The 26,094-nt window shown below is 37.0% G+C and overlaps 1 protein-coding gene and 1 pseudogene across 2 annotated transcripts in view; one reads left to right on the forward strand and one right to left on the reverse strand.

Moving 5' to 3' along the window:
- The window catches only part of LOC150101180 (uncharacterized), a 97,766-nt gene extending 80,478 nt beyond the window's left edge, over positions 1-17,288 (reverse strand). Inside the window, exon 1 of one of the 2 annotated variants that reach the window (XM_090401722.1) lies at positions 15,969-17,288. In XM_090401722.1, coding sequence (XP_090257848.1) covers positions 15,969-16,949 — 981 coding nt within the window. In that variant the 5' untranslated portion in view covers positions 16,950-17,288. The remainder of the gene's footprint in view (positions 1-15,968) is intronic. The other variant, XM_090401723.1, reaches the window with a different exon arrangement.
- A 6,754-nt stretch (positions 17,289-24,042) lies between these two features.
- LOC150101181 (large subunit ribosomal RNA) lies at positions 24,043-25,127 on the forward strand (annotated as a pseudogene).
- Positions 25,128-26,094: the final 967 nt, after the last annotated feature.

Genomic DNA, 26,094 nt, shown 5'->3' on the forward strand with positions numbered 1-26,094 from the left:
TACTGGGACCACTACTCTTTAATTTCTATATCAATGATATTTAAGATGGGCCATTCAGTTGACTGCTGATGATACAAAACTGGATGGGCAATAGTTGATGCAGATATCTTGCAACATGATTTATTTAAATCGTCTTGCAGGATATCTTGAAGGATAATGATTATCAATTTAATGCTGCAAAATGTAAGGAGTGAAGTGACAGTAGCAAAACTACTGTTTGGTATCCATCATAGTGCAAGAAACCTATAGGACATGCAAGCCATAGGACAAACATCTTGAAGGTTAATAATTATCAATTTAATGCTGCAAAATGTAAGGTTATGCAGTTCAAGTTAAAAAGATTGCATACTGTGTATAATACTGATGAGGCTAGGGACTTGCACATAATGGTAGACAGAGAGTTGAAGTTCAGAGGGCATATTGCAAAAGTTGGTAAAATAGCTTAAAGGATTACCTGGATGTTGAAAAATATGCTAACAAGTAAAGACAGGCAGGTTATTATTACTCTTTATAAGACTAAGATTCAGCCACATCTTGACTACTGAACAGATTTGGTTACCCTGGTTTCTTGAGGATCGGGAGGTGGTAGAGAAGATTCAGAGGTTAAGTGACTACTCTGGTGACAGGTCTGTGGAATGCTCCTTATGAGGTTAAGTTGAGGGTGTGTGGGTTATAAAGTTTAGTTGATAGGCAGAAAAGAGGGCCATGATAGAAACTTAAGATATTAAAGCAGTTTTTATAAAATTGATGCAAAGGAAAGTTTTCAATATATGACAAATAGTCAAACAGCTAGAGATCATCCATGGAAGTTGTGTAAGAGCATGGTTAGTAAAGATATGCAAACTAGATTTTTTGTCCGGAGAGTGGTCAACGAGTGGAATAAATTGCTAGAATTAGTTATAAGTATTGTGTGCATAAACATTACTGTAGGTCTTCCACAATGAGTCTTTGGGCTCCATGGAGATACTGTATAATAATAATCATGCATGATAAAAATTTGTTGAAATTTTTATCTGAATGTAGTAAGGAAAGAAAGCCTTGCAAAGGGGAGGCAACAGTTCTGGATGATGAGAGGTTTGTCTGTATATCAGAGAACAGTGGAAACTGGCAAGAGCAATGGAGGGATTTAGCAATGCATTGTTTTTCCAAATAAAAATACTAGAAAAAACAGGAATAAGTGTCAGGGAATGAACAGATATGCAGTGAGGAGAAAATTTAAGTGAAATTATAATGTGATTAGGCAATTATGATAAGACTGGTAGTCAGTTAGGGATAAAGACCATAGTTGGCATAACTTGAAAGAAGTGAAATCAATAGTGCATGTTAAGAAATATTTTTTACTAGTAGTGGAAAACTACAAATCTGTTTATCTTTTCACCAGTGAAAGGGTTTGGGATGAACAGATTTGGGATGAAATAGATATGGATTATAGAGGGGAAAAAATAATGGGTATGGCAGAAAGAGAGAGGTGAAGGATAGTCGGATGAGGAATATAGTGTTCAAGGAAGAAAAATGATCAGTATAATAAGGTTGGAGAAATTATGATATGAGAGAAGACTAGCAACTTTGGACAACAGGAGGAGAAATTACTGTAGAAGTCATAAGACCTATAATGCAGAAGTGCCATGTGTACGCAAGAAGTCAGACAGAACAAATCTGATAACATATTTCTTGAAAGCTAGGGATTGTATTCATTGGAGAAATCAATGAATAGAATTCAAAGAACAGAAGTAGAAGGAATGCAGTAAGATGAGAAGTTGGTTTGACATTTTTAAGTTGAAATGTACATAGAAGATAACTAGACAGCAGGCAAATAGTGGTAGTGGTGGCAGCATGCTCAGTGTAGCAGCTCATGGAAATACCCATAAAAAAAGACAATGCAGAAAGAGCACATCTATAAGAAAAATTACTAGATGTCAAAGTCAGTGAGAGAGAGAAAGAGGGATCATGTATTAAGTGGACTGTCCTCTCTGTATACAATTAAGAATTCTATGGGAGGTTTTGGGTACATCACCCCAAATGTAAAAGAACAATATTCTAACATTCCTGATTTGGGATATAGCATTAGGAGTTGCGCAATGATAAGCAATGTTTGGGGGGGTAAAAGGGCTATGTTTGTGCTAGAAAATAAAACCGACCTTCGTTGGATCATAATATTATATCCTTCTTCACTCTCCCTCACTTTTGAAGAAGAGTGAAGAGGATCTTTCTTCTGAGAAATAAGACCGGATTGTACTTTGATAGCACTGAAATTCAAAAGATTATTTTCACCCCACATTTGAGAATGGTGTGGCGATGAGTGTTGAAACATTGGTTATGGGATACCTTGAAATCTTAAATTATTTCAATATTAAATGATTTATCAAATGAAAAAAGAGAAATGGAGTATACTGTTATCAGAAAACCTATGAATAGGATTTAAAGTTACTGAGAGAAGGTCATTGATATATAGGATGAAAAAAGAAAGAAAGCACTGAGGCATTTCAGCAATTGATACAAAAAAAAATCTAATGAGAGGAAACTATAGAACATGACAACGTGCAAGGAATGACCAGACAGCTAGCAGTTCAATCATGAGGGAGACTATAAGATGGCAGCCTGGCAAGAAGGCTACAATGCAAGACTATCAAATGTTTTGAAAATATCAAGAGTGACCACAAATCTTCACTGTCCTTGTAAGAATTCCATAGAACAATCAGTATTATGATCACTCACATATTCTACATCTCCAAGAAACCCAGTGACCAGATTTCCTTCCTTTCTAATTCCATCCAAGATTGTGTCTTGATAGGTAGTGGGTATCCAAGTAGCAAAGTGGCTGGCTGTTAATGACTTTTTACAACATTGCACAACATTTTACAACTTTTTACATACAACTATGTTTCTCTCTCTCTTTTTCTTCTTAATTTAGGAAAACAGCTTGGATAAAAGCTTATTAAGTAATTTTCTGATTCCTTTTAGTAAAAAATCAGAGGATGCAGTCTGATATCATTGGAGATTTGCCTTGGTGATCTATAAAGAAATGGAGGAAAACACTGATGCAAATAATCTTCCTTATCTTTAAGTGATGTTATCATTATACCAACAGGATTGTGTGTGTGTGAGAAAGAGAGAGAGAGAGAAATGTGGACAAGAGTTCACACAAAACTGGCTTTCAAAGCTTGTATTGGATCTGGTGATGTTTTTTTTTTCTTCATGTAATCTGAATAATTACATCACAGCCTAGAACAACTATAAAATTTTTCCCCTTGGATTGCTTTGACACACTTCTAACAGAAGTGCTTGAGCAGGAATCACAGATTTTATTATTATTATGTAGGCATTTCCATATGGTTCAAGAGCTCACTGCAAAACTCACTCACACAACACCTGTAATACATCTTTTTGACCTGATTCACTGACAAGGCACTCAATTAACTGTCAACCTATTCCATTCATTCACCTTTACTCTCCAAGAAAATATATCTCATCATCATGTCCTTGCTAACCACACTGTTACTTAAATTCTAGAAATGACCACTTGTTCTCTCCCACACACTAATCATGTACTTAATTTCCTCTGTGTCGGTTAAAAAGCCCTTTTAGAAACTTACATCAAATTACCCCTTTTCTACCTATCAACCAATTTCTATCACCCACAAATCTTCACTGTCCTTGTAGGAATTCCATAGAATAGTCAGTATCATGATCACTCACATATTCTACATCTTCAAGAAACCCAGTGACCAGATTTCCTTTCTTTCTAGAAGTAAGGAATTAAAGGCTATTATTCGAGCAAGAATAATTTCAGATATGAGACCACAGATATGAGAGTCCTGAGAAAGATTATAGGCATGAACCGATGGCATCAATGGCAATATCATATTAAAAACGAGGATATTAGGAAAGAACTTGACATTGTCAGCATCCAGGAATGTGTTAGCAGAGCTAATCTCAGGTGGTATGGTCACTTAAACAGAATGGGCGAGGAAAGATTAGCAAAACAAGTGTTCTCTGCCAGGTTGGCAGCAAAACGATCCAGAGGAAGACCAAGATATAGGTGGATTGATATAGATGGTACAAAGTGCTTTAGACGATAGAAATAATAAGATCTGATAATGTTGGAGTCTTGACAAGTAACAGACTAATTTGGAGGAAAATTGTAGATAGGAAATTAATAATGATGTAATTTTTTTCATGTAGTACTATCATAACCCGTACACCCCTTGAGGGTACATGGCAGGAATTTGATGATGATGATGATGAATAATTTCAGGTCTTTGGTTAGAGCAGATACCTGGATCAGGAAAGCAGATACAATAATCAGATAATTGAGGCACAGAAATTCTGAAGATCAACCAAACTGCACTGTGTTGTAGTAGAACAGGATACAAAACTGAGAGTGGAGAAGAGAAAGTCCACCTGTAGAAAAAGATACATGCACAGAGTTATGGCTCAAATATCAAAAGGAGAGTTAACCAGTAGTTGGAGGGAGAGCTAGTGAAGAAAAAGGTTGGGGATGTTGGGAGAATGATGAGGATTATCTGTTATTTTGGTGGGCAAGTGAATGATTTGTGTTTGTTCATTAACCTAGAACCCAACCTAGAATTGCCCAACTTGGACCTTCTTTGGTTGAAAATCTCCCTTCCTCACTCAGTCAAATTCATTTCCTGTCTCTATCGCTCCACTAATGCCACCAACCACTCAGCTATTGCCTCTCATTAAACACTGATTTTCTCCAGTCAAACTTCTCTAACAGCAAAATCATCCTCCTAGGAGATTTTAATGTCCACAACACCAACAGGCTTTTCTCCTCAGTTGTACAAATCTAGCAGGCAGATATGCTGAAACTTTTGCCATCACTAATGACCTTACACAAATTGTTCACATGCCAACCAGAATACCAGATAACCCTAACCACTCCAGATCTCTTCCTCACCACAAATCCTTCCAAATACAGTGAATATGTGGGCTCTAAGTAATTCCAACCACAATCTAGTGCTTGTCTCCTCATCCCATGTAATAACGCTTACACAGCCACTCCCATACAACAGTATGTTTGGCATTATAACAGTGCCACGTGGGACAGCCTCCATGACTTCTTTGACTCATTCCCATGGTTCGACTATTGTTTCCGGCCTTCGAACTCAAACATGCACTGAACATATCACTGAAGTAATCCTTACTGGCATAGAAACATACATTCCCAACACTACTTCGAACTGCCTTCCCCTAACTAAGCCCTGGTTCTCCAAAAGATGTGCCAAGGCAGTACAAATAAAAAATCAAGCATACCACAACTTACATCAAGAACTCCATCTTCCTTTAATGCTTATACCCAAGCCAAAAATAGCTGCAAGAAAACTATCAATGCTTCTAAAACAGTTTGAAAGAGCAAAAACCAGGAAACTTACAGCCTGTCTGCTGCCCAACAGCCCTGAGCATTTGATCTCTTGTCAAAGCAATTTGTTGCAACTTTTGCTCAACACTATTCCCACCCCTATCATACCTAGATGGCTCTACTGCATCATCACCCACAGAAAAAGTCAATCTCCTGGCTTCACACTTTGTCTCCAATGCAAACATAACTGACTATCATAAATGACTCCCCCCCACCCACCCCAAAAAAACATTCCAGATGCTCAATTTACAATACTCCCTATTTCCTTTTGCTTAAGCTGACCATATTTTGACTTTCCCAAACCGGGACGCTTCTATTCAAGACAATAACTGGTATGACAAATATATTAATTTTAACTTTAAATTGTTTATTTGGCATCAAAATAATTGTACATTTAAGCACAGTTCTTCCAAGAAAAGCAAACAAAATAGGTTTACTGTTAACTTAAAAAAAATTAAAAGTATTTTATTAATTATGTATGTTTTAAAAGTGTATTTTGTTCACATGCCATTGTTTTTTGGAATAAAACTGTTAAACTTTAAAAACAGTTTTTAGTCTATGAATGTTGATGAGATTAATGATTATTTTAAACAATGTTCATAATATTTTTTATCCACTGTCTTTATTCCTTCTGAGCTATTGTATACCCTCATATTTATCACTTGAGTGAACCTTCTTTAAAAATTGTGTGTTGTTTTTTATTTTGTCGTAGAACTGTGTGCAAGTGAGTTAAATATTAATTTTACAATAGCACAAACTTTTAACAGTTGATTCCGATATTCTACTTTTTTCTTCTGACCACACATTGTTCATCACTGAAAATATTCTTTTGACTGGGGCAGAAGTACCAAGAAAGCAGAATATCTATTCTATTGCACGAGAGAGGTTACACAAATTTAGCTTTTGGCTCTTGAAATGGGAGAACAATCCAATCCACTTTTCTTCACAAGTCAAGTTTTCTTCTGTTTGCCTCCTATTTTTTTTTTTTTTTTTTTTTTTTAAGGGAGTGTTTCAACATCCAGAAGTTTAACCTTTATTCCATATTCAGGCATGAAGTACCTGTTTGATGTGTCTGTTGTAATTGTGACAAAATTACATTTCTCTAAGTCCTCATTCAAGACAGTCTCACAGTTTGTTCTGACAAGTGCAAATTTTGGTTCAAAAAGTTTCAAAATCAGTTTAGAAGAACAATCAGAGATTCTGAAACTTGCATCATGTGAAACGGAATGGAATGCAAATGTTGCTTCTTTAGCTTCAATTACTAGGTCCTTTTTTGCAGGATCACTGTTTTTGAAATGCAAATACGTAGATAATGAAGAACAACCTGCCACCGTTAACAAACCAGCTTTATGCTTTGCACAAAGCTGGTTTGTTAATGTCTGACTGCCAGCCATGGGCTACAGAGAAAAACTGAGGCACAATGATTGCATCACACCCGATCAACTTCATCACAATATCTCTTAAGAAAAGGAAAGCCCTTTTGTAGTTCATCAGTGAACTTACAATTCCTTTTAGCCATAACAGGGATAGGAACAAAGAAAACAACAAAAATGCTCTCGGTACACGTCAAGTTCATGTCATGAATAGCACTTGAATCACTACTAGAATGGACAAATAGTTGTAAATATGCACGATGCTATATCATGAACATGTGATTTGCATGACTGTATAGATTCTGCAAGCACATAATTTCATAGTTAGTAGTGGTCTAGCCACAATCGAAGTGGCCTTGATGCACATTGATTGCACATAGGCTAGAGTTTAGTACAGCATCATTGTTTTTATAAACTTATTTGTTTTTCTATTTTTACTTCCCTGCCACTCATGATAATGTGCAATAGAAATAGTAATAGCATGTAATATTGTTTTTCCAGGACAATTCACAAATTCGCTGGGACACCGAGACAGGACCTTCAAACCAGACCTGTCCTGGTCAAATCTTGACATATGGTCGGGCTACTTTTGCTAGAAAGAGATAAGAAAATTTTGTCCAAATTAAACACAAAAAAGTCTCCTAGACTTGATGGCATTCCTCCAATTGTCATGAAGTTTTGTGCACCAGAACTGACTTCTAATCTATGTTGCCTGTATATACTCTCTTACTCCACTGGTATCTATTCCACAGCCTAAAAACTGGCCTATGTTCAACCTATTCCCAAGAAGTGTGACAAATCACTGCCATCAAACTACCACCCTATCTTGCTCACCTCAGTCCTGTCTAAAGTATCATAAATTCTCAACTCCTGCACTATCTTGAAGGCACCCAGCCAATAAATGACTACCAGTATGGATTCCATCACTGTTGATCCACAGGAGATCTATTCACATATATCACTCATCTTTGCACAAATACCATGGAGAGAAGTTTGGTGAATCTCAAGTGGTTGCACTTGATATTTTCAAAGCTTTTGACTGGGTCTGCCACAAAGACTTATTAAACAAAGTACCATCATTTGGTCTATCCCAGGACTTTTGCAGTTGGATTGCAAGCTTTTTGTCTGGATGCACATATGATGGTGGATGGTTCCTTAGCCTCTCACCATTCAACTAATTCCAGGGTTCCACAAAATTCTGTTCTCTCACCAACCCTCTTCCTTCTATATATTAATGACCTACTTCAGTTGACCTCCAACCAATACACAGTTTTGCAGATGATAGCTCATTGCACTCCTCTCTTTGATTTGATAACCCTTACTCTATACAAATCACCCCAACCTATAGAACATCAACCGCTACTGTCCTCAATTCTGATTTCCAAGCCATCCTCCAATAGGGTTCCAATAACCTCGTCAATTTCAATACTAGCAAAACCCAGTTCTGTCTTATTTCTCACAAAAAAAGAACCATTTTCTCCCAGTATTACCTTCGACAACACTCAAATTTCCAGACCAGATGAGATTTCGTTTCTTGGAATTATCCTGACATTAAGCCTCTCCTGGGATAAACAGATCACATCCATTACCTCCTCAGCTTCTAAAAAACTAGGGTTTCTCTTTCACTCAAGATGTTACTTCACCTCTGAACAGCTGTTAACCTTATACAAATCTGCCAGCTATTGAATACTGCTCTCACATTTGGAGTGGAGGGCCCTAAGAGCTCCCTCAAAATGCTTGACTCAATACAGAGGAGGGTAATTAGATTGATTAATAACCCATTTCTTACCAACTCACTCCTCCCACTTTTGCACAGGCATTTGGTTTCTGCAATATGTGTATTCTATAAATATTTCCATGGCAAATGTTCATATGAAATAGAATCAATAATTTCCCCAGTCAGTACTAAGTCTGTTGGAACACATGCAGCTGCCACCCAACATCCCTTCACAGTACACCTTGAAACCCACAGAACAAGTTTCCTTTCCTCCTCCTTCATCCCTGCTACTGCTGTATTGTGGAACAATGTATAGGCTTTTATATCAAATGTAAACAAGTTTCTCCTTTCTTCCCACTACCCATACATGTTACTAACATACTATAGGTTAAAGCATGGGCTCAACATAAAAAAAAAGAAAGCTTTGACTTCTCTTGCAGTTTGATCCATGAAGTCAGAGAATAAGAGCCAGTTCGAATTACAACTGCTGAGGTCTCCAAGGAAGATTATCTCCCTGTTAGAGTAATTAATCGACTTTGAAATAATGTGAGCACAAAGATAACAGAGTGAAACAAGGAAATCTCCAGCCAGAGCAGATCACATACAGGAGATTTAAAGTTTGGTAACTTTTGGCATGAAATATCAGTCCTAACAAAAGCACAAAACAAAAGCTCTGCTATTCTTACAGAAGGCATGATATGATTTAGTTAGCAAAGCTGAGATGAACTGTGACTGTAGAGGATGTCAGTTGAGAATTGGTATTTCACTATTATTAGGACTTGTAACACATGAACATTAATCATACATGTGCTAAAATAAAATAAACTACAGTATTAGTAATTCAGGCTGAGCTTCTACTCACATAAAATGGACATCATCAAAGTATAATTCATAATGTGACTGCTGGACCACAAATGGTTTACTTCTGTTGAAATACTGGAACTAAAGAAAAAGTGTTTATAGCACTAGTCAGAACAGTGTGTCCAACAAATATTAGCACATGCATAAGATGATAGACACTATTTTGTCAGCAGATGACATACAAAAATCACTTGATAATCAAGGCATCATTATGTTTCTAAAGCAGTGGAAAGAATGAAAAACTCTAATGCCACTTCACAAGTGGCTACTGTGATGCTGAAACAGAAATATCAAATTAAAAATCATTTTATAGTTCTGGAGTAGCAGTTAAGTATCTGGATTACTACAATATATAATTCAGATCTTGAATCTTCATAGTGAACTGCAAAATGGTTAATAGAGAGGATGTTCTGCTTCAGCAATTTAGTCAGAGTTTATAAAGTAACTAAGTTTGATGAAAAGGATGGAGAAGAGAGAGAGAGAGAAGATGCATATACATGTGTCCCTCACTTTATGCGATTAATTGGTTCTATGAAATAATCACGTAACACGAAATCGCGTAAAGTGAGTTGAATTTAGCATGAGTGAGATAGGGATAGGGGTTTCTTCAGAAGGATAAAAAAATGAAAACTTTACACCTGTGAGCAAAAGAAATTTTAATGAATGAATTATTTAAACTTATAAACAAAACATACAAATTTTAATGAATGAATGGCTGGATGAATGAATTTAATTAATACAATGTCATAAACACCTAAGCACTACATACTTCTGACAGTCATCAATCGGATAATGAATGGACTGGGTCTGGTGAGCCTGGATCATCACTCTCTTGAAGTCCCTGGGATGATAGGCTGATGATCTTCAACTTTTTTAATGAAACAGTTGAGATTCAGCTGACGAGCTGCATTCTTCCTCTCTCTATAAAGTTCTTTGCAGCAAGTCAAAGAATTCTGAATTTCTCTCACAACTTTGGCGCTTCTAGTCTCATTAGGATCATTTTCTTCAATTATTCTGATGGCACTGTCATTGTGTTTAAAAAATTGGGTCATTTGTTTTGTTGAAAGCTGTTTGATGGGCTCAGCAACAAAGACCTCCTGATTTTCATCATTCATGTTGTTTTCCATTTACAGAAGATCTTCATTAGTGAGCTCTGATGAGTGGGACTCGAGCAGTTCATTCACATTTATCTCATCCATCCTCAAATCCAACAGATTTTGCTATTTTAACTATGTCATGTCTTGAGTAGGCAAGCTCACTTTCAGGTTCAAAATCATTAGAATCAGAAACTCCAGACCAAATTTTCTTCCAAACTCCCTTCATGCAAGACTGCTTAACTTCTGCACATGCCTCTCCAATGTTGTCAATAGGCATTTTTATATCATATTTCTTCCAAAATTCTTTCACTGAAATTTTATCTTCACCATCTGTACATGTAGCTCGAACTAGCTGTGAAAATGTTCTGCGGAGATAATAACTCTTGAAAGTTGGAATAATACCCTGATCCATGGGTTGAATGAGAGGTGGTGTGTTTGGTGGGAGAAAAATAACTTTGATATTCTCATCAATTTCGGCAATGCTTGGAGGATGTCCTGGTGCATTGTCCATAAGCAGAAGAATTTTGAAGAGTACATTTATCCTGTCACAATAAGCCTTCAATTCACGATGCAGTTCATTACATAAGTAGGACTCAAACACAGCTCTGGTAATTGATGCTTTTTTATTTGACTGCCATACAACAGGCAAATCCTCCTTTGAGTATTTGAGTGCGCATGGGTTTTCAGAGTGATAAACCATCAGTATGCATCTGGAGATCAGTTTTATGATCTCCAGATGCATTTCCTTCTGACAGCAAAGTGAGACGGTCCTTGGAAGCTTTAAAACCTGGGGGCCCTCTTTTCTTGCACCGATAGAAATTTTCTACTAGGCATACACTTCCAGAACAACCCCGTTTCGTTGAGATTGAATACTTGCTGAGGCAAATAACCATGTTCCTGAACACTTAGAAATTATTCTGGAAAGTTCTCAGCAGCAACATCAGCAGCTCCCGCAGCCTCGCCAGTCAGCTTGAGATTATAGAATCCATGTCGGACCTTGAGATGTTCAAACCACTCAGCACTTGCAGCAAAAGATTGTACTTTAGGATCAGGATCTATAGCATTCAAATCATCAAACAAACTTTTTGCTTTAGCCTGGACAATCAAGGTGGATAATGGAACAGCACGTTGATTTTCATGTTCAATCCATTGGGCTAACATCCTTTCCGATTTCTCCATAATTGGTGCCCTTATCTGTGTAATCTTAGTTGTCAACATTCTCGTTGCACTTTTACAACTTTCTCTTATTTTCTCTGCTTGATTTCTTATTGTTCTTAAAGTTGATTCTGAAATTCCTGTAGCTCTATGTTGACTGTGCGCTCATTACGTTCATACCTCTTTATAACTTCTAATTTTTCCTCCAGTGTTATAGCTTTTCTGTGTTTTTCAGTCTTGGAAGTATTTTGATCAAAATTACTTCTTTTTTCCATAATGTTTGCATTGCAGAAGACTCCAACAATGGAGCTTACTAGTTCTACACCTTCTGTGAGACTGACGTGCAGCACGATGCCGTCTTGTCAAAGCAGTATGTGCACAAAGTCATGTGACCACGCACAGGGTGACTGCGAAATTGCTACCGGTTGCAATTTTTTTAATTAACTTTTTAAAATCGCATTATAGCGAAATCGCGTAAATTGAGATCACGTATAACAAGGGATACCTGTACTGTGTTACTTTTGTGAAGCAATAAAATGGGAAGGTTCTATTTAAATTACACAAAATAAATGTGCATAAATTAGTAATATGGGCTAGAGAATGGTTATGAGAGAGAGAGATATAAATACATTATATATGAAAGAGTAGTGTCAGAAAAGAAAGTGAAGTGGGGTGCCATAATCCCATTTTGCTGGAGTGACAGGATGGTTTAGCTCATGACAGCAAAACAACTGAAGCCAGAATATGAGTTCAGGGAGGAGAGAGAGATGCAGAAAGTAGTACAACATTTTTTATGCTATCTGGCATGAGATAAGAGGCCAGCAGGACAAAATGTATGACTAGTTGATGCTATAGAGTAGGGATGAAAATAGCATGCATCAGCAAATTAACTTAATTTATAACATTAAGGAAGCATGGAGGAATAATAATAAATCATCTTTACGAAGAACTGTTCTCAATTAAAAAAAAGACACTTCACTTGCAAATTTGGATGAAAGATAGGACATGCATCTTTCAAATGGAAAAGAACCTGGAACTGATTCTCTCATAAAGACAGAGAAATCTTTAAATTTGGCTTTTTCAAATGAAGGCAAGTTAGCCAGTTTTGTACAGAGGTAGTAAGTTTTTTCCTTCCAGAAATACTGTTTTTTCACTTATGAAACAGGCAAGCTTGCCAAACCAGAACATAGGCAAGTAACAGACAGAAGTAGTATGTAGCAGGTGGTAGAAGTGTAAAGTAGATACTGGTCATATAGTGTTGTTTAATGTCAACCCATGATGAGTCTGAGAACTCAATAGAGGTGTCATATAATACTAAGAGTTCTACATTTAATTTACATGCTAATTTTATAGTTAAATGACTCGAGAGAAAATATTAATTAAGTTCCTCAACAACTAACAGTTATGGAGGGGTGGTGTGCATCTTCATCTAAGTTGCTATCAACCAGGTCCTTTATTCTTCTGAGTATAATAATGCAGAGGACCTTTCCTGGAACAGACAACTGCTAATTCTTTCAAAACTCTTACACACATCATGCAATCTCCTTAATTAAACATGGGCACTATTATACTTCTGATGAAGTCTCTGGGAACTAGATTACTTTGACAGAAAATGCATACAATCTCAGTCAGCCAAGTCACTATTCTCTGACCATCTAATTTTAGTATGGCTGCAGTAATCTCATCATATCCATGATTTATGAAATTTGTTTATAGCCAAGTTGATCTCAAATGGTATAATCTGACTGACATCAAACCGGAAGTAAAACTGTCTGTTCACTACAGAAAAAAGGATCACAAGATTGAATACTGTTTAAAAAATTATCAAATACTCACGCCCACCTTATCATGATGCTTGACCATCAACTGTATTATTATTTTTATCTTTTAAATAATTCACTCCATTCTTTCTCTCTCTTCTTACATAACTTATTGATGACCTAATAAATAACAAGCACAGAACCTAACCACATTCAAAGCTTTTATCCCAAATTTACATCAGCAATTAGAAGCATTTCAATAGTATTTCTATTAAGTAACAATCCTACAATACCTTACTTATGTCTGCCATCTTTACATATGGAAGTAGTACTCAATTACTGAGTACAGGAATTGAGAGTAATCCTTCGAGTGTCATCTTTTCCTATCCATCTCGCTACCTGAAGCAAGAATTTCCAATTTTTGCCTGTAAAATTCTTTGGTCAGGATATCAAGCAAAAACTATTGGGTACTGTGTCTATATGTTCCAAGTCTCTATAGAAACATACATTTTATTAAGTCCAGAAAAATTATTTGCTTATTTGTTTCAGGGCACAGCAAAATCAGCTCTCCTAATCACAATCATGGGACAATAGCATCTTACAAGTCCCTTCAGCTTAAGCTACCTAAACCAATTGTACTTGACCATAATATTTCAATTCATTTAAATGAATTGAAATATTAAACTATACCTGAAATATAACTGACAAAAAAAAAAAAAAAATTTCTATCACTAATTTTTCAAAGTGTCAGCAAACAAAACTTTGTTTGCTGACACTTTGAATATACAGGAATAGCCTGTTGTGAAGTCAACTGCACTAGACACAAGTAGTTTTGCCCATAAAGATACAAAAGTGCCAGCTTTTATTTGCTTACAACATATTTGTTTACACTTAAAATATTGCTGCAAGAATATAAAGTCTTGTCAAGCATAATATCCTTTCCAACCCATGGAAAGCACTCAACATCTTATGCTGAAAAGTAATCTGTGTACAAATAATGTAAAGTTGGAGAGGATAATTAGTAGTGGGATCTCATTAAACTTGGATTATGTTAATGATTCAGGAATACCAGTTCAATGTTGCTTACTAGAGAAATGATGTTTTTTTGTTCACTGGAGAAATAATGTTTTAAAATGGAGAAGTGGGGGGTGGGGAGAGACCAACTTTATTGGAAAATCTGTACCACGAGAAAATGAAGTTATGGCATCCAGGGTTAACAATGAACAAGACTGAATTTGGAGAACAAGTTGTAAAGGTTTCAAACCTCTGCAATATTTCACACACATTAAACAATGTAAACAAATAAGGCAGTGATCACACTTTTATTCATTATATTATATTATATACTTTTCTGTTGATATTCTAGTCTTCGAAATATAACCATTACTAGTTTTGTTTTACAATCCTTTTAGTATTTTTTTTTTTTTTACACAGATTTGGTCACCTGGGTTTCTTGGAGACCAGGAGGTGGTCGAAAAGATTCAGAGACGAGTGACCAAGATGGTGACAGGTCAGTGGAATACCCCTACGTGGATAGGTTGAGGGTTGGCGAGTTCCAAAGTTAAGTTGATAAGTGGAAAAGAGGGAGACATGATAGGAACTTTTAGGATATTAAAGGGGTTTTATAAAATTGATGAAAGTGCAATTTTTCAATATATGACAAATAGTTGGAGAACTAGGGGCCATCCGTGGAAGTTGTGTAAGGGTGTGGACCAGATTTTTTTGTGTGGAGAATGGTGAATGAGTGGAATAGATTGCCAGAATTGGTTGCGAGTTCCCAGATGTTGAGTGGATTCAAGGAGAAGTATGATAGGATTTGTGTGTATGATGGTTGATTTGGATCTCCTGCAATGAGTCTCTAGACTCCATGGAGATGCCAAAATAATAATAATAATAATACTTCTGCTTTATATTCTACTCTCCACCATACAACAGTACTAGTTTTTTAAAATTGGACTTTAGCTCATAAAAAGTATGTGTAATAGATAAAGAATGTTAGCAAATAGAAACAAAGTACATGTTCCAGTAAATAAGGGCATGATCAAACCATATCTCAACTTTTTTGAGATATTTTACTTATCAGATCTGTGTATTATAAGTGGTTGAGATAAATTAATATCATGACTAGGGAACTAATGTTCCCTAGTCATGGAACATTAGGGAACATGACTAGGGATACAAAATGAAATGCTCAATGCAATAAATGTCAACAAATGGTATATCACATGCATATCTTAAACAACCACTTTTAAACACCGATTGTGAGGAATGCATATTATATAACACTGTGGATAAAAGAAGTGATATAAATGAAGCATACTGATGGATGAGATGAGTTACCATGCTGATGTTAAGATTATTCACAGGATGGAGATGGTTAACATGAATATAAAGTCATCCAAAATAGTTTATTAAAGTGAGTACATCGTATTAACATGGGAGTGACAACATTCATTCCCCTGAGGATGTGAAATCAATCACATTCTCAGGGATTTGATTTATTAAGTATGCAGTATGAAAGATAAAATTATGACAATCACGATGGATCTCCCAAATAAATCTTTTAATTCTGTGGGATCTAGTAATGATGTTAATAATTATAATAATATTTTAAGGAAACAATACCTGTAGTGATTCTGAATGCTTCCCTTTCCCCACAACACATATACCTCTTGATGACCGTATAATAAACTGCATTCCAAGAAATGGATACCCAATAAACTGCTCAATGCAATAAATGTCAACAAATGGTATATCACATGCATATCTTAAACAACCACTTTTAAATACTAAACACTGATTCTTTAAAGTACAGATAACTGTTGTATTTGCTGTGATGCAGATATCACTCAAATTACTTAATAGTCTTTTCTTGCTACCACCGGAAAATTCGATGCGAACTGCACTAATCACTGATTCATATTGTTTTGGGAAAAAATTGCTTTGCGGAAAGAATTGTGAATCCCTTCCTGAGAATTCACCTTTCTGTTGTTCGGTTAGCAGAGCAACTTTAGTTTCTGTGCTTTCGGTATCATTTAAATAAATCTGGAACACTAATAGAAACACAGTACTTCGATGCAAGGTTGTTAGTCCAAATACACAAAACTGAAATATTACTTTCATTTTGTATTCTTTCTCAAAGCGAATCAGTTGGAGTCCGCGGCGTCTTGACACTGCATTTACACAAGAAAACAGCCATAAATCGTTCTGTGTAAATATCGCTAATCGGGGTCCTGCTATGCCCCACATATCAGCAAGGTTGAAATCTAAACTGAAGTCAACAATACACATACCTAATTCAACAAATTCTATTTTATTATTTGCTGTAATAAGAGAATACATTACTATCAAAGGATTTTTTCCATATATTACAGTTAAACATGGAAAAGTAAAGCAGGTGTTATAGTTATCACAAGAAAATAGGCCGAAGATCTTGATATCATCACTCAGATTTGGCTGTTTGTTTTTGAGGGGAACTTTTGCCATTCCGGAGTTAACAAACTTATCAGATGGCGGATGAAATTCGAATACATCTATTATCAAGTCCCTTTGGTCACGTCTCGGGACGATAATTTTTCCTTTGAAAAAAAGAAGTGGAAAAATCATAATCTTGAAACTTTCGAAAATATATTTATTAATACAGTGCTAAACCACAAACACAGAAACATTGTCACTTATCTGGGAGAAATATATCAAGAAAACAGAATTGGTTTACTGGTTGATAAAAGCGAACAACGAAGGTAGTTTAAACTGAACGCACGCCTCTTTGTATTAAGAACATCCATAAGTCTCCCTTCAGAGTTCATTATTACAAGTTCCTTATTAGTTATGTAAAACATACTTGAAATGTATCTACACTAGATGCATCAAAGAGATACTAAGAATGTATCTATAACAAACACAAATTACTTCCATTATAACACTGCCCACCACGCTATTTTTCGAATACTTCGGTACAAAATAAAATCAATAGTACGCATGTGCGTAGACGATGAATGTGTGTAAGAGAAAGTGATGAACGGAATTACTGTAACTTAAAACTACTTAGTTGCTTCAGAAACATTAAAATACTGTCATCACCGATTTTAATTTAAATCTGATTGTCGATATGAATTAGAATAACTAAAATAAAATGTTACTTTCACAAACGGAGTACCCTGCCCTGATGAGTTTTTACACTCCTTGGCGATGTCACGCAATAATAATAATAATAAGCTGAGTTGTTTCGAATTATGACTATAACAGCTAAGATTGAGAATTCAGTGAGTTATGCTCTGAGACACGGGATGTAGGAGGGGCACTCCTATTTAACTTGCATGTTAATGATATAAGAATTGGCCTGAGGGAAAAAAATCAGTTATTGGATGATGAATAGAGAAGAAGTTAATAAAAACGGTGTACAGAGCTTGCTGGGTGATTTACAATGACTGATAGGATGTACTAGGGAAAGTGACTGTCAATTTAATATAGCAGAAGGTGACGTTTATAAATTTTACAAGCTGTGTACTACATTGATGAAACTGGACTGCAGGAAATTAATGAGGCTAGAGATTTGGGGGATAGTGGTAGACACTGTGAATTTAAGTTCAGAGGTCATATTGCATAGATGGCTAAAATATTTATTATTATTACATGACACCTCCAGAGAGTCCAAGGACTCATCGTGGGATTTTCATATTATTACCTAATTATCGAAGAACATACTGACCAGTAGAGATAAGGAAGTTATTATTCTTCTTTATAAGGTTTTTATTACAACCTCAACAGGACTATTGTGTATTAAAAATAAAAATACTGATCTGTTCACTGGGATTTCTTGGGGATGTGTACGAGATAGAGAGGATCTAAATTAGAGTGACCAAGATAGTGGCAGGAAAGTGTATTGCTCTCTGTGAAACCAGTTGTAGATCAGTGGATTATAAAGATTGGTTTATAGGCGGAATGAGGGAAAATAGCAAATGATTGGAATGGGCAGGGAGCCTGTTGTAACTTCTTTCTTTAGTAAATAAGTTGAAGGCGAAATATGACAGTTTTAGGCAAATGATGGTCAGTGTTTCATCAAATGTTAGTAGATCTCCAACGAAGAGTCTATAGATGACATGGAGGTACCCATATAATAATAAAAAAAAATCAGCTAACGCCTTTTATTTTCTTTAAGGGAGTAAGAGAGGGCGTTTTAGCCCTATCTAACGTTTGGTGACTGAAAAGGGCAGTTCCATCTCCACCAGTAGCCAATGAGAGATAGCTGACCCAAGACTATAATTACAAATGACATCCGATGAAGTGAAGACTGAAAGGTGTCGCCATCTCTTTCATGGTCCGACACCATAACACAAAATGTTATTGTCTAAAACAGTGTGGGTTCTTCAGTCGATTTTCTTGAGTTTAAGGGGGGGAAAAACCGCTTGCTAGAGATCGGCTAACCTAAGTTCGACTAGAAATGAACTTACGTCATTCTTCGGGCGGCCTAGTATAGATAACACATGCAAACAACACTTCCAATTACACACTTACACAGGCCATATAATAATAATGATACATAACAGTAATATATAAATTACTGGAGCGTTGCACCCCACTACGATGCATATTTTTTTCCTTTTTTTCAGCACTGTCAATATTACTATTCTGTCCTTGCTGGGGAAATCAAAATATGTTTTTCACCGAGGCCTAACCCTTCCACCAATTTGTCAGTCCACATTATGCCTTCTTAATTTTCATGTGTTGTTCAGCCAAGTTTTCTTGTAAAAACTTGTAAACGTCCACATAAAGTTTTAAGCATTCTAGATGAAAGAGAAAAAATGCCTAATTTGGTCTTAAGGGCATGGTCACTGGATTATCAACCTCTTAGACCACATATGTTAAAGCACTGTAAATATTTCAGAGGTACTTGTTACATGGAGAGAAAAAAAACATGAAATGAACATGAAAACACAGCTGAGTTTTATTACTAAAGATATATAACCAAATATTTCGATCTGAAATTTGTAGCGCTAAAGGATATTTTTTCTATGCTATTTTTTAGCCATTTCCGAGTTAGATGATGATTTAGTGTGTCAGAGAGAGGTAACGTTTTTATTCCTGAAACTCGAGTTTTCAACCTCATAGCTCACAACAACTTGACTGTAGAACTCACCCTCTTTGAGTCAGTAATATATCAGTTACAGTTCAGAAATAACAAATGCAATACTAGTCTACTGTACTTTTTCTCCTATGCCTATATGATCATCAATAGCCAAGAGCTTGGCTATGGTGATTACTAATGTTACAGATCGTCTGTCCATTTATTTCAAAAAGTTAATTCATAAAAGAGTTCCACCTAACTCCTTTGGTGAATGAAAAGGTGCTGCGAGACGATTCGTTTACTTATTATGATACTAAACCATTAAATAGCAAATTTGATGCAATTTCCATGGAGTACCTCTAAGTAATGTTTTTTAAAAGCCAATTTCAAATAAGCATTCTAAAGATATAAAGTGTACTAAGAGATAATGAACGGCGAAAAAGACGTTTCTTTTAGAAAAAGATAACGCCTTTTATTCCTATATAGAGAGTAGTCCGTTTTAGCCTTATATAACTTTTGGACACTGAAGGGGAGTTCAGTCACCACTCGTAGCCAATCAGAGATTGCTTTCCTAGCTATCCCTAATTATACATGGTGTTGGGTGAAGAGAAGCGGCTGACACAGTATGGCCATCTCGTGGTCCCTAATCCTAATAGTATGTTTACTGTCTGAAAATACGAGGGCTGTTCGATAAGTCCGTGCAAAGTCTAAGAGATGGCGCCACCAGTACGTATCGAGGTTATTTTTAGTTGCTGGCAACTGTTGGAGAATCACACACTAAGTTTTAGTCAGATAGATCTATTACTCTGTGTTTGGGGTTCATTTGAATCGATCAAGTACCGTGATTTGTGAAAAATGGACGAGATAGAATTTCGTGTAGTGATTAAACATTACTTTTTGAAAGGCAGAACGGCTCAGGAAACCAAAGCTAAGCTTGATAAACATTATGGTGAGTCTGCACCTTCTATTAGAACGGTTTATAAGTGGTTTAGTAACTTTCGATGTGGCCATATGAGCACAAGTGACACTTGAATGTTCTGGACGCCCTTTTGAGGTCACTACTCCAGAAATTATTGAAAAAATCCATGATATAGTGGTGGATGATAGAAGAGTGAAGGTACATGAAATTGTTAAGGCTGTGGGCGCATCTCAAATGACCACGTGCATAATATTTTACATGAACATTTACATGTGAAAAAATTATCCGCAAGATGGGTTCCTCGTTTGCTCACACTGGATCAAACTCTTCTGCAATTGTGACCAGAAAATTGTTCGATTTACGCTACTAAGTTCTTTCGCATTCCCCCCTGCTCTCCAGATTTGGCTTCCTCGGACTTCTATCTGTTTCCAAACATGAAAAAATGGCTGGCAGGAAATAGATTTTCATCAAACGAAGAGGTGATTGCCGAAACAACTGCCTATTTTGAAGAATTGGGCAAATCATACTACATGAACAGGATCAAAAACTCGAGCATCGTTGAACTAAGTGTATAGACCACAAAGGAGACTATGTTGAAAAATAAAAAATCTTTGTCCCCAAAAAATTACGTTTTCTTCATTTTTTCACGGACATATCGAACAACCCTCATAGTATAGGTTCTACGGTCAATTTTATTCTGTTTATGAGACAAAAAAACTGAGTTTTTTAGGAGGAAAATCCCGCTTGCCTGTGCCAGAGATGTTTTTCGGGAACCGGTCGAAAAAACTTAGCAAAAGTGTTCTAGTCGGCGACTAGAATAGAACTTACAAATCTCATTCGGGCGGTCTTGCGCCGTTGACGGCACATACTACTTCCACTGAGGTACATTACATTTTCTCTGATTACCTTCCATTGGATATTAACCGTTAACCAGTTTTGGGACTTATCATTCCATGTGAAATTATTGTCATTCATCAATCTGCAGTAGGCAAGCATGGTAATTTATCGTACAAACATCCAAGATCTACCGTTTTGAATAAAATGGCATTCATTCCTACAGCAGCAGATAGTGAAACATAAAAGGTAGATGGTGCTAAGCATTCCAAGGTAACTGGATCACATTACCATTGCAGAACACACTGTGTAACTTTAAAGTGTAGAGATCTTAGCAATGATGTAAGGCTCACTGAATTAACTGAAGAGCTAAAGCAACAAAAATGGAATATTCTTAGATATTCTTAAAGCTAGAGATAACGGTGAAGGAATTCTTCAACGTAGACGTACTGTACCATGGAGGCCAAGATAAGAAAATAATCAGTGCAGTTCAGTTCGTTATCTAGAAAAAAAATGAAGAACAGCCCCAGGGGTCTGCTTTGGGGCCATTATTGTTTAATTTGTATGTAAATGACATTGGAAATGGCTTAGTGATATAGAGTTGTTTACAGATTATTCAAAATTGAGGAGTTTTATGAGAAGTAGAGGAGGTGTGGTAGCTTTGCAAAAGAACTTAAATAAACTGAATAGATAAATGAGTGGAGATATCAGTTTAATGTTGCAAAGTGTAAGGTTTTAAAATTTGGGAAGCAGAGATGAAATGAAGAATATAGGATTGATGGGGATATTTTAGAGGAGGTGGAGGAAATGAAGATCTGAAGGGCGATAGGGACTAGAAATTTTGTGGACATTTTGCTAAAATTGTCAGTACAACACAACGGGTTATGGGAATGATGTGGAACACACTGACATGTAGAAGTAAGGATATTTTAATTCCATTGTATAATGCTTTGATCAGACCTCATATGGATTACTGTGTTCAGATTTGGTCACCAGATGATGAGATGTTAGAGAGGGTTCAGAGACGATTGACGAGGTTAGTTTCTGGTCTCTGGAATGTGAAATGTGAGAATAGATTGAGAGAATGCAAATTACAGGACCTAGTGAACAGAAGAAATAGGGAAAAATGATCGAGTTATATAAGTTGGTAAGGAGTAATTACTAGATTAATGCATATGATGATTTTTATAGAATATCTGGAGACAGGGGGGAAGCCATCCCTGGAAGCTGTATAGAGATGAGCAATGGGGTGAGGAGAAGATTTTTTGGATGGAGAGTGGTCGGTGATTGGAATGCATTCCCCGTGAGTGTGGTGAGTGTAAGTCGAGGTATGATGAACTGTGCATGTGAGAGTGGGACCTCCTGCAGTCTCTTGACTTCCATGGAGGTCTGTTGTTAATAATAATAATAATAATAATAATAATAATAAAGTGAGCCTGTGTAGCTCAGTGGATGTGGCGTTTGCATACCACCGCGCTTGGCTGCACGAAGGAAGTCTTGGTTTCGAGTCTAGTCGGCGACTAGAAGAAATTTTTCTAAGCCTTTTTTCGACCGGTTCCCGAGTTAGTCGATCTCTGTCACGGGCAAGCAGGTTTTTCCTCCCGGAAACTCGGGTTTTTCGTCCTGTAAACTCAAGAAAATCGACCGTAGAACCCACATTATGTCAGACATTAAATATATTGTGTTAGGGTTAGGGACCACGAGATGGCGGCACATTTGAGCCGTCTCTCTTCACTGCGTACCGCTTAATTAGTGATAGACTTGGGCCATCTGTCTCTGATTGGGTACCAGTGGAGATTGAACTGCCCACTCAGTCTCCAAAAGTTAGATAGGGCTAAATGGCCTCGCCTACTCCCGTATACGAGAATAAAAAGGCGTTAGCTGACATAACAACAATAATAGAATTTGAGAGTGTACATCTGATCGAGTAGTAAGTATTGTCCAAATCTCAAAAAGATACACTTTCAAGGTCATTCAAATCTATGTACCCAAATAAATCATACTGATAACGAAACTGAATGTTTCTCTCATGATGTACCACTATTTTACAAAAAAGGAAAAATCAAAAAAATCATAGGAAAGATTAACGGGAGATGTTGGATAAAGCATGAGAGATGATGAAGGAGCTAGACTAATAAATTTTGTAGAAAAAGCAAACCTGCACATCGATAATTGTTTTTTTTTTTTTTTTTCAGAAAAAAACAGAAATTGGATTTGCTACTATAGGCCAGGTCATGCAAAGGATGTTACAAAAGATATAGATCGGCAAACAAACTCAATGAGTAGGAGACTGATAATTATTATGGAGGACTTCATAATAATTATGAAGTCCTCAATTAGGACACAGATCGGAAAGAAATGTCACATGGTAAAAAGGAAATGGAATTTATGAAGCTATTAAGGAAGTTCTCTAAGACAGCATATGATGGATGGTACTAGGGGATTAACGGTGCTGGACCTTGTAATATATCAGAGAATTTGTCTATAACGATGGTTGCTACTTTACTGCCAGTTGGTGAAAATGATCATGTAGTTTTGACCCATAACATGGCTAATGGAAATTAATATAGTAACTAACTATATAGATTTCTCGCTAAAGAAGGGTTACACATGAAATTACATAGCTGGTAATTTAGTCAAACTCACGAAACTGCTTGGCGAAGTACCATGGAATGGTATACTGCAGTGGAAGGATGTTATTACTGCATGGGAAATGGTCAAGGAGTGTTTGAAGGAAGCGATATTAGAATGCATATCTAGAGTCAGGAGGATAAATAAAGCAGTACATTTTAAGTGAATGAGTAACATCATTAAGGATTAACGAGATTCCCACTGTACCTATTTAGTATCTAGCGAAACCACAGCCAAGGGAACGAGCTTGTCAGAATCAGCGGGGAAAGAAGACCCTGTTGAGCTTGACCCTAGTCTACTCTGTGAAGAGATGTGAGAGGTGTAGCATAAGTGGGAGGTCGCCCTGTGGCCGCCGGTGAAGTACCACTACTTTCATCGTTTCTTTACTGACTCGGTGAAGTGGAGAGCGGACCCTCCGAGTCCACGAGTCTAGCCCTAAACGCCGGGTCTCCGTTGCCTGGTGCGATCCGCTCCGAGGACAGTGTCAGGCGGAAAGTTTGACTGGGGCGGTACATCTGTCAAAAGGTAACGCAGGTGTCCTAGGGCGAGCTCAGAAACCTCGCGTAGAGCAAAAGGGCAAAAGCTGGCTTGGTCTTGATTTTCAGCGCGAATATGGACCCCGAAAGCGGGGCCTATCGATCCTTTTGATTTTAAGAGTTTTAAGCAAGAGGTGTCATCAAAGTTATCACAGGGATAACTGGCTGGTGGCGGCAAGCGTTCATAGCGACATTGCTTTTTGATCCTTCGCTGTCGGCTCTTCCTATCATTGCGAAGTAGAATTCGCCAAGTGTTGGATTGTTCACCCACTAATAGGGAACGTCAGCTGGGTTTAGGCCGCCGTGAGATAAGTTAGTTTTACCCTACTGATGTCTAGTCGTTGCGATAGTAATCCTGCTCAGTACGAGAGGAACACTCGAGTGACCAAGCACATGTACCAAGTGTCCATGTGCTTGGTCACTCGACCAAGCACATGGACACTTGGTACATGTGCTTGGTCGAGTGACCAGTGGTGCGAAGCTACCATCCGTGGGATAATGATTGAACGCCTCTAAGTCAGAATCCCGTCTAGCCACTGCAATGATACCGTTTGTACCTTGCGCGTTAAAAGGCAGCGCTAGCCGGAGTTACTTTCGTACCGTCACGGGTCGATCGCTCTGGCGATGAGGCCACTAGAATGAAAACATCAAGGCAGCCGTTGAGACGCCGCACCATTCAGGTGTGACGTGTAGGCACCAAATCGTCCACAGACCACCTGGGTACTGGTCTGGGTGTCGGGCTTAAAAGAGCAGCCGCCTTACTGCGATTTATTGAGACTCATCCTCTGACAACTTTAACTTGTATATTAATCAGACCTCAACAAATTATGCAAAATCCTACTTGCTCCCCCAACCCGCCCCCCTAAAAAAATTAAACATGAGTGGCTCAAAAAGAAAGGCTTGTAGAAGACATTAAAGAGAAAAGCGATCAGCATTCTAATGAGCAATATAAGGCATGGATCAGCATGGTGACTGGTATGGTAAGGAAAGTAAAAAAAAAAAAAAACAGTACGAGAGGAAATTACCTCAGATTGCCAAAAATAATCTGAAGACGTTCTTTCGGTACGTGGCAAATAAAAGGAAGAACAACCATGGTAAAATCATTTTTATTTTGATGAATGCTAATGGTTGGAAGGTGACTGAAGTATATAGAATCAAATTACTGAGTGATCACTTTGTAAAGATGCATCCAGGTGGAGATATTACAGTAACAGATGTGACAAGGACTGATATTGAAACAAGTAGATGAAGCAGAGGTGTATATTATCTTACAGGACATTGATATGAATACAGCTATGGAACTAGAGGGATATCAGGTTGCATATTACAGGAATATACTGGGGTAATGACACTGCCTTTGAACAGATTGCTAATTTTCCTCGGTAATTTACTCACTTCTAATAACAACGTAACAGCTAAGTTGGATATGGGGAATGAATACATGATTATACTGTTAGATTTTGCAAAAGCATTTGACAGGGTACAGAACGAAACTTTGTTATATAAAACAGAGTACATAGGACTGGATATGAAGCTGGTGACGTGAATAGCTAATGGATAGACATCATAAAGTAGTTTATGAAGTAGTTGAGAACAAGAGAGGCATGTGACTAGCAGAGTACCACGAGGTTCTGTACACTGGCTACTGCTATTTAACTTCATATATCCCACACACAAGAGACACAGGAACCTATAGCGCATTATTGACGTGTGTGAAGTATAGATGAAGGTTGAGAAAGAAGAAACCTATTGACATCCTTCTAAAAG

This window comes from Typopeltis vanoorti, chromosome 12 (genome assembly GCF_054136105.1).
Source record: "Typopeltis vanoorti isolate ZY-2024b chromosome 12, IOZ_Tvanoo_1.0, whole genome shotgun sequence".
Taxonomy (NCBI): Eukaryota; Metazoa; Arthropoda; class Arachnida; order Uropygi; family Thelyphonidae; genus Typopeltis; species Typopeltis vanoorti.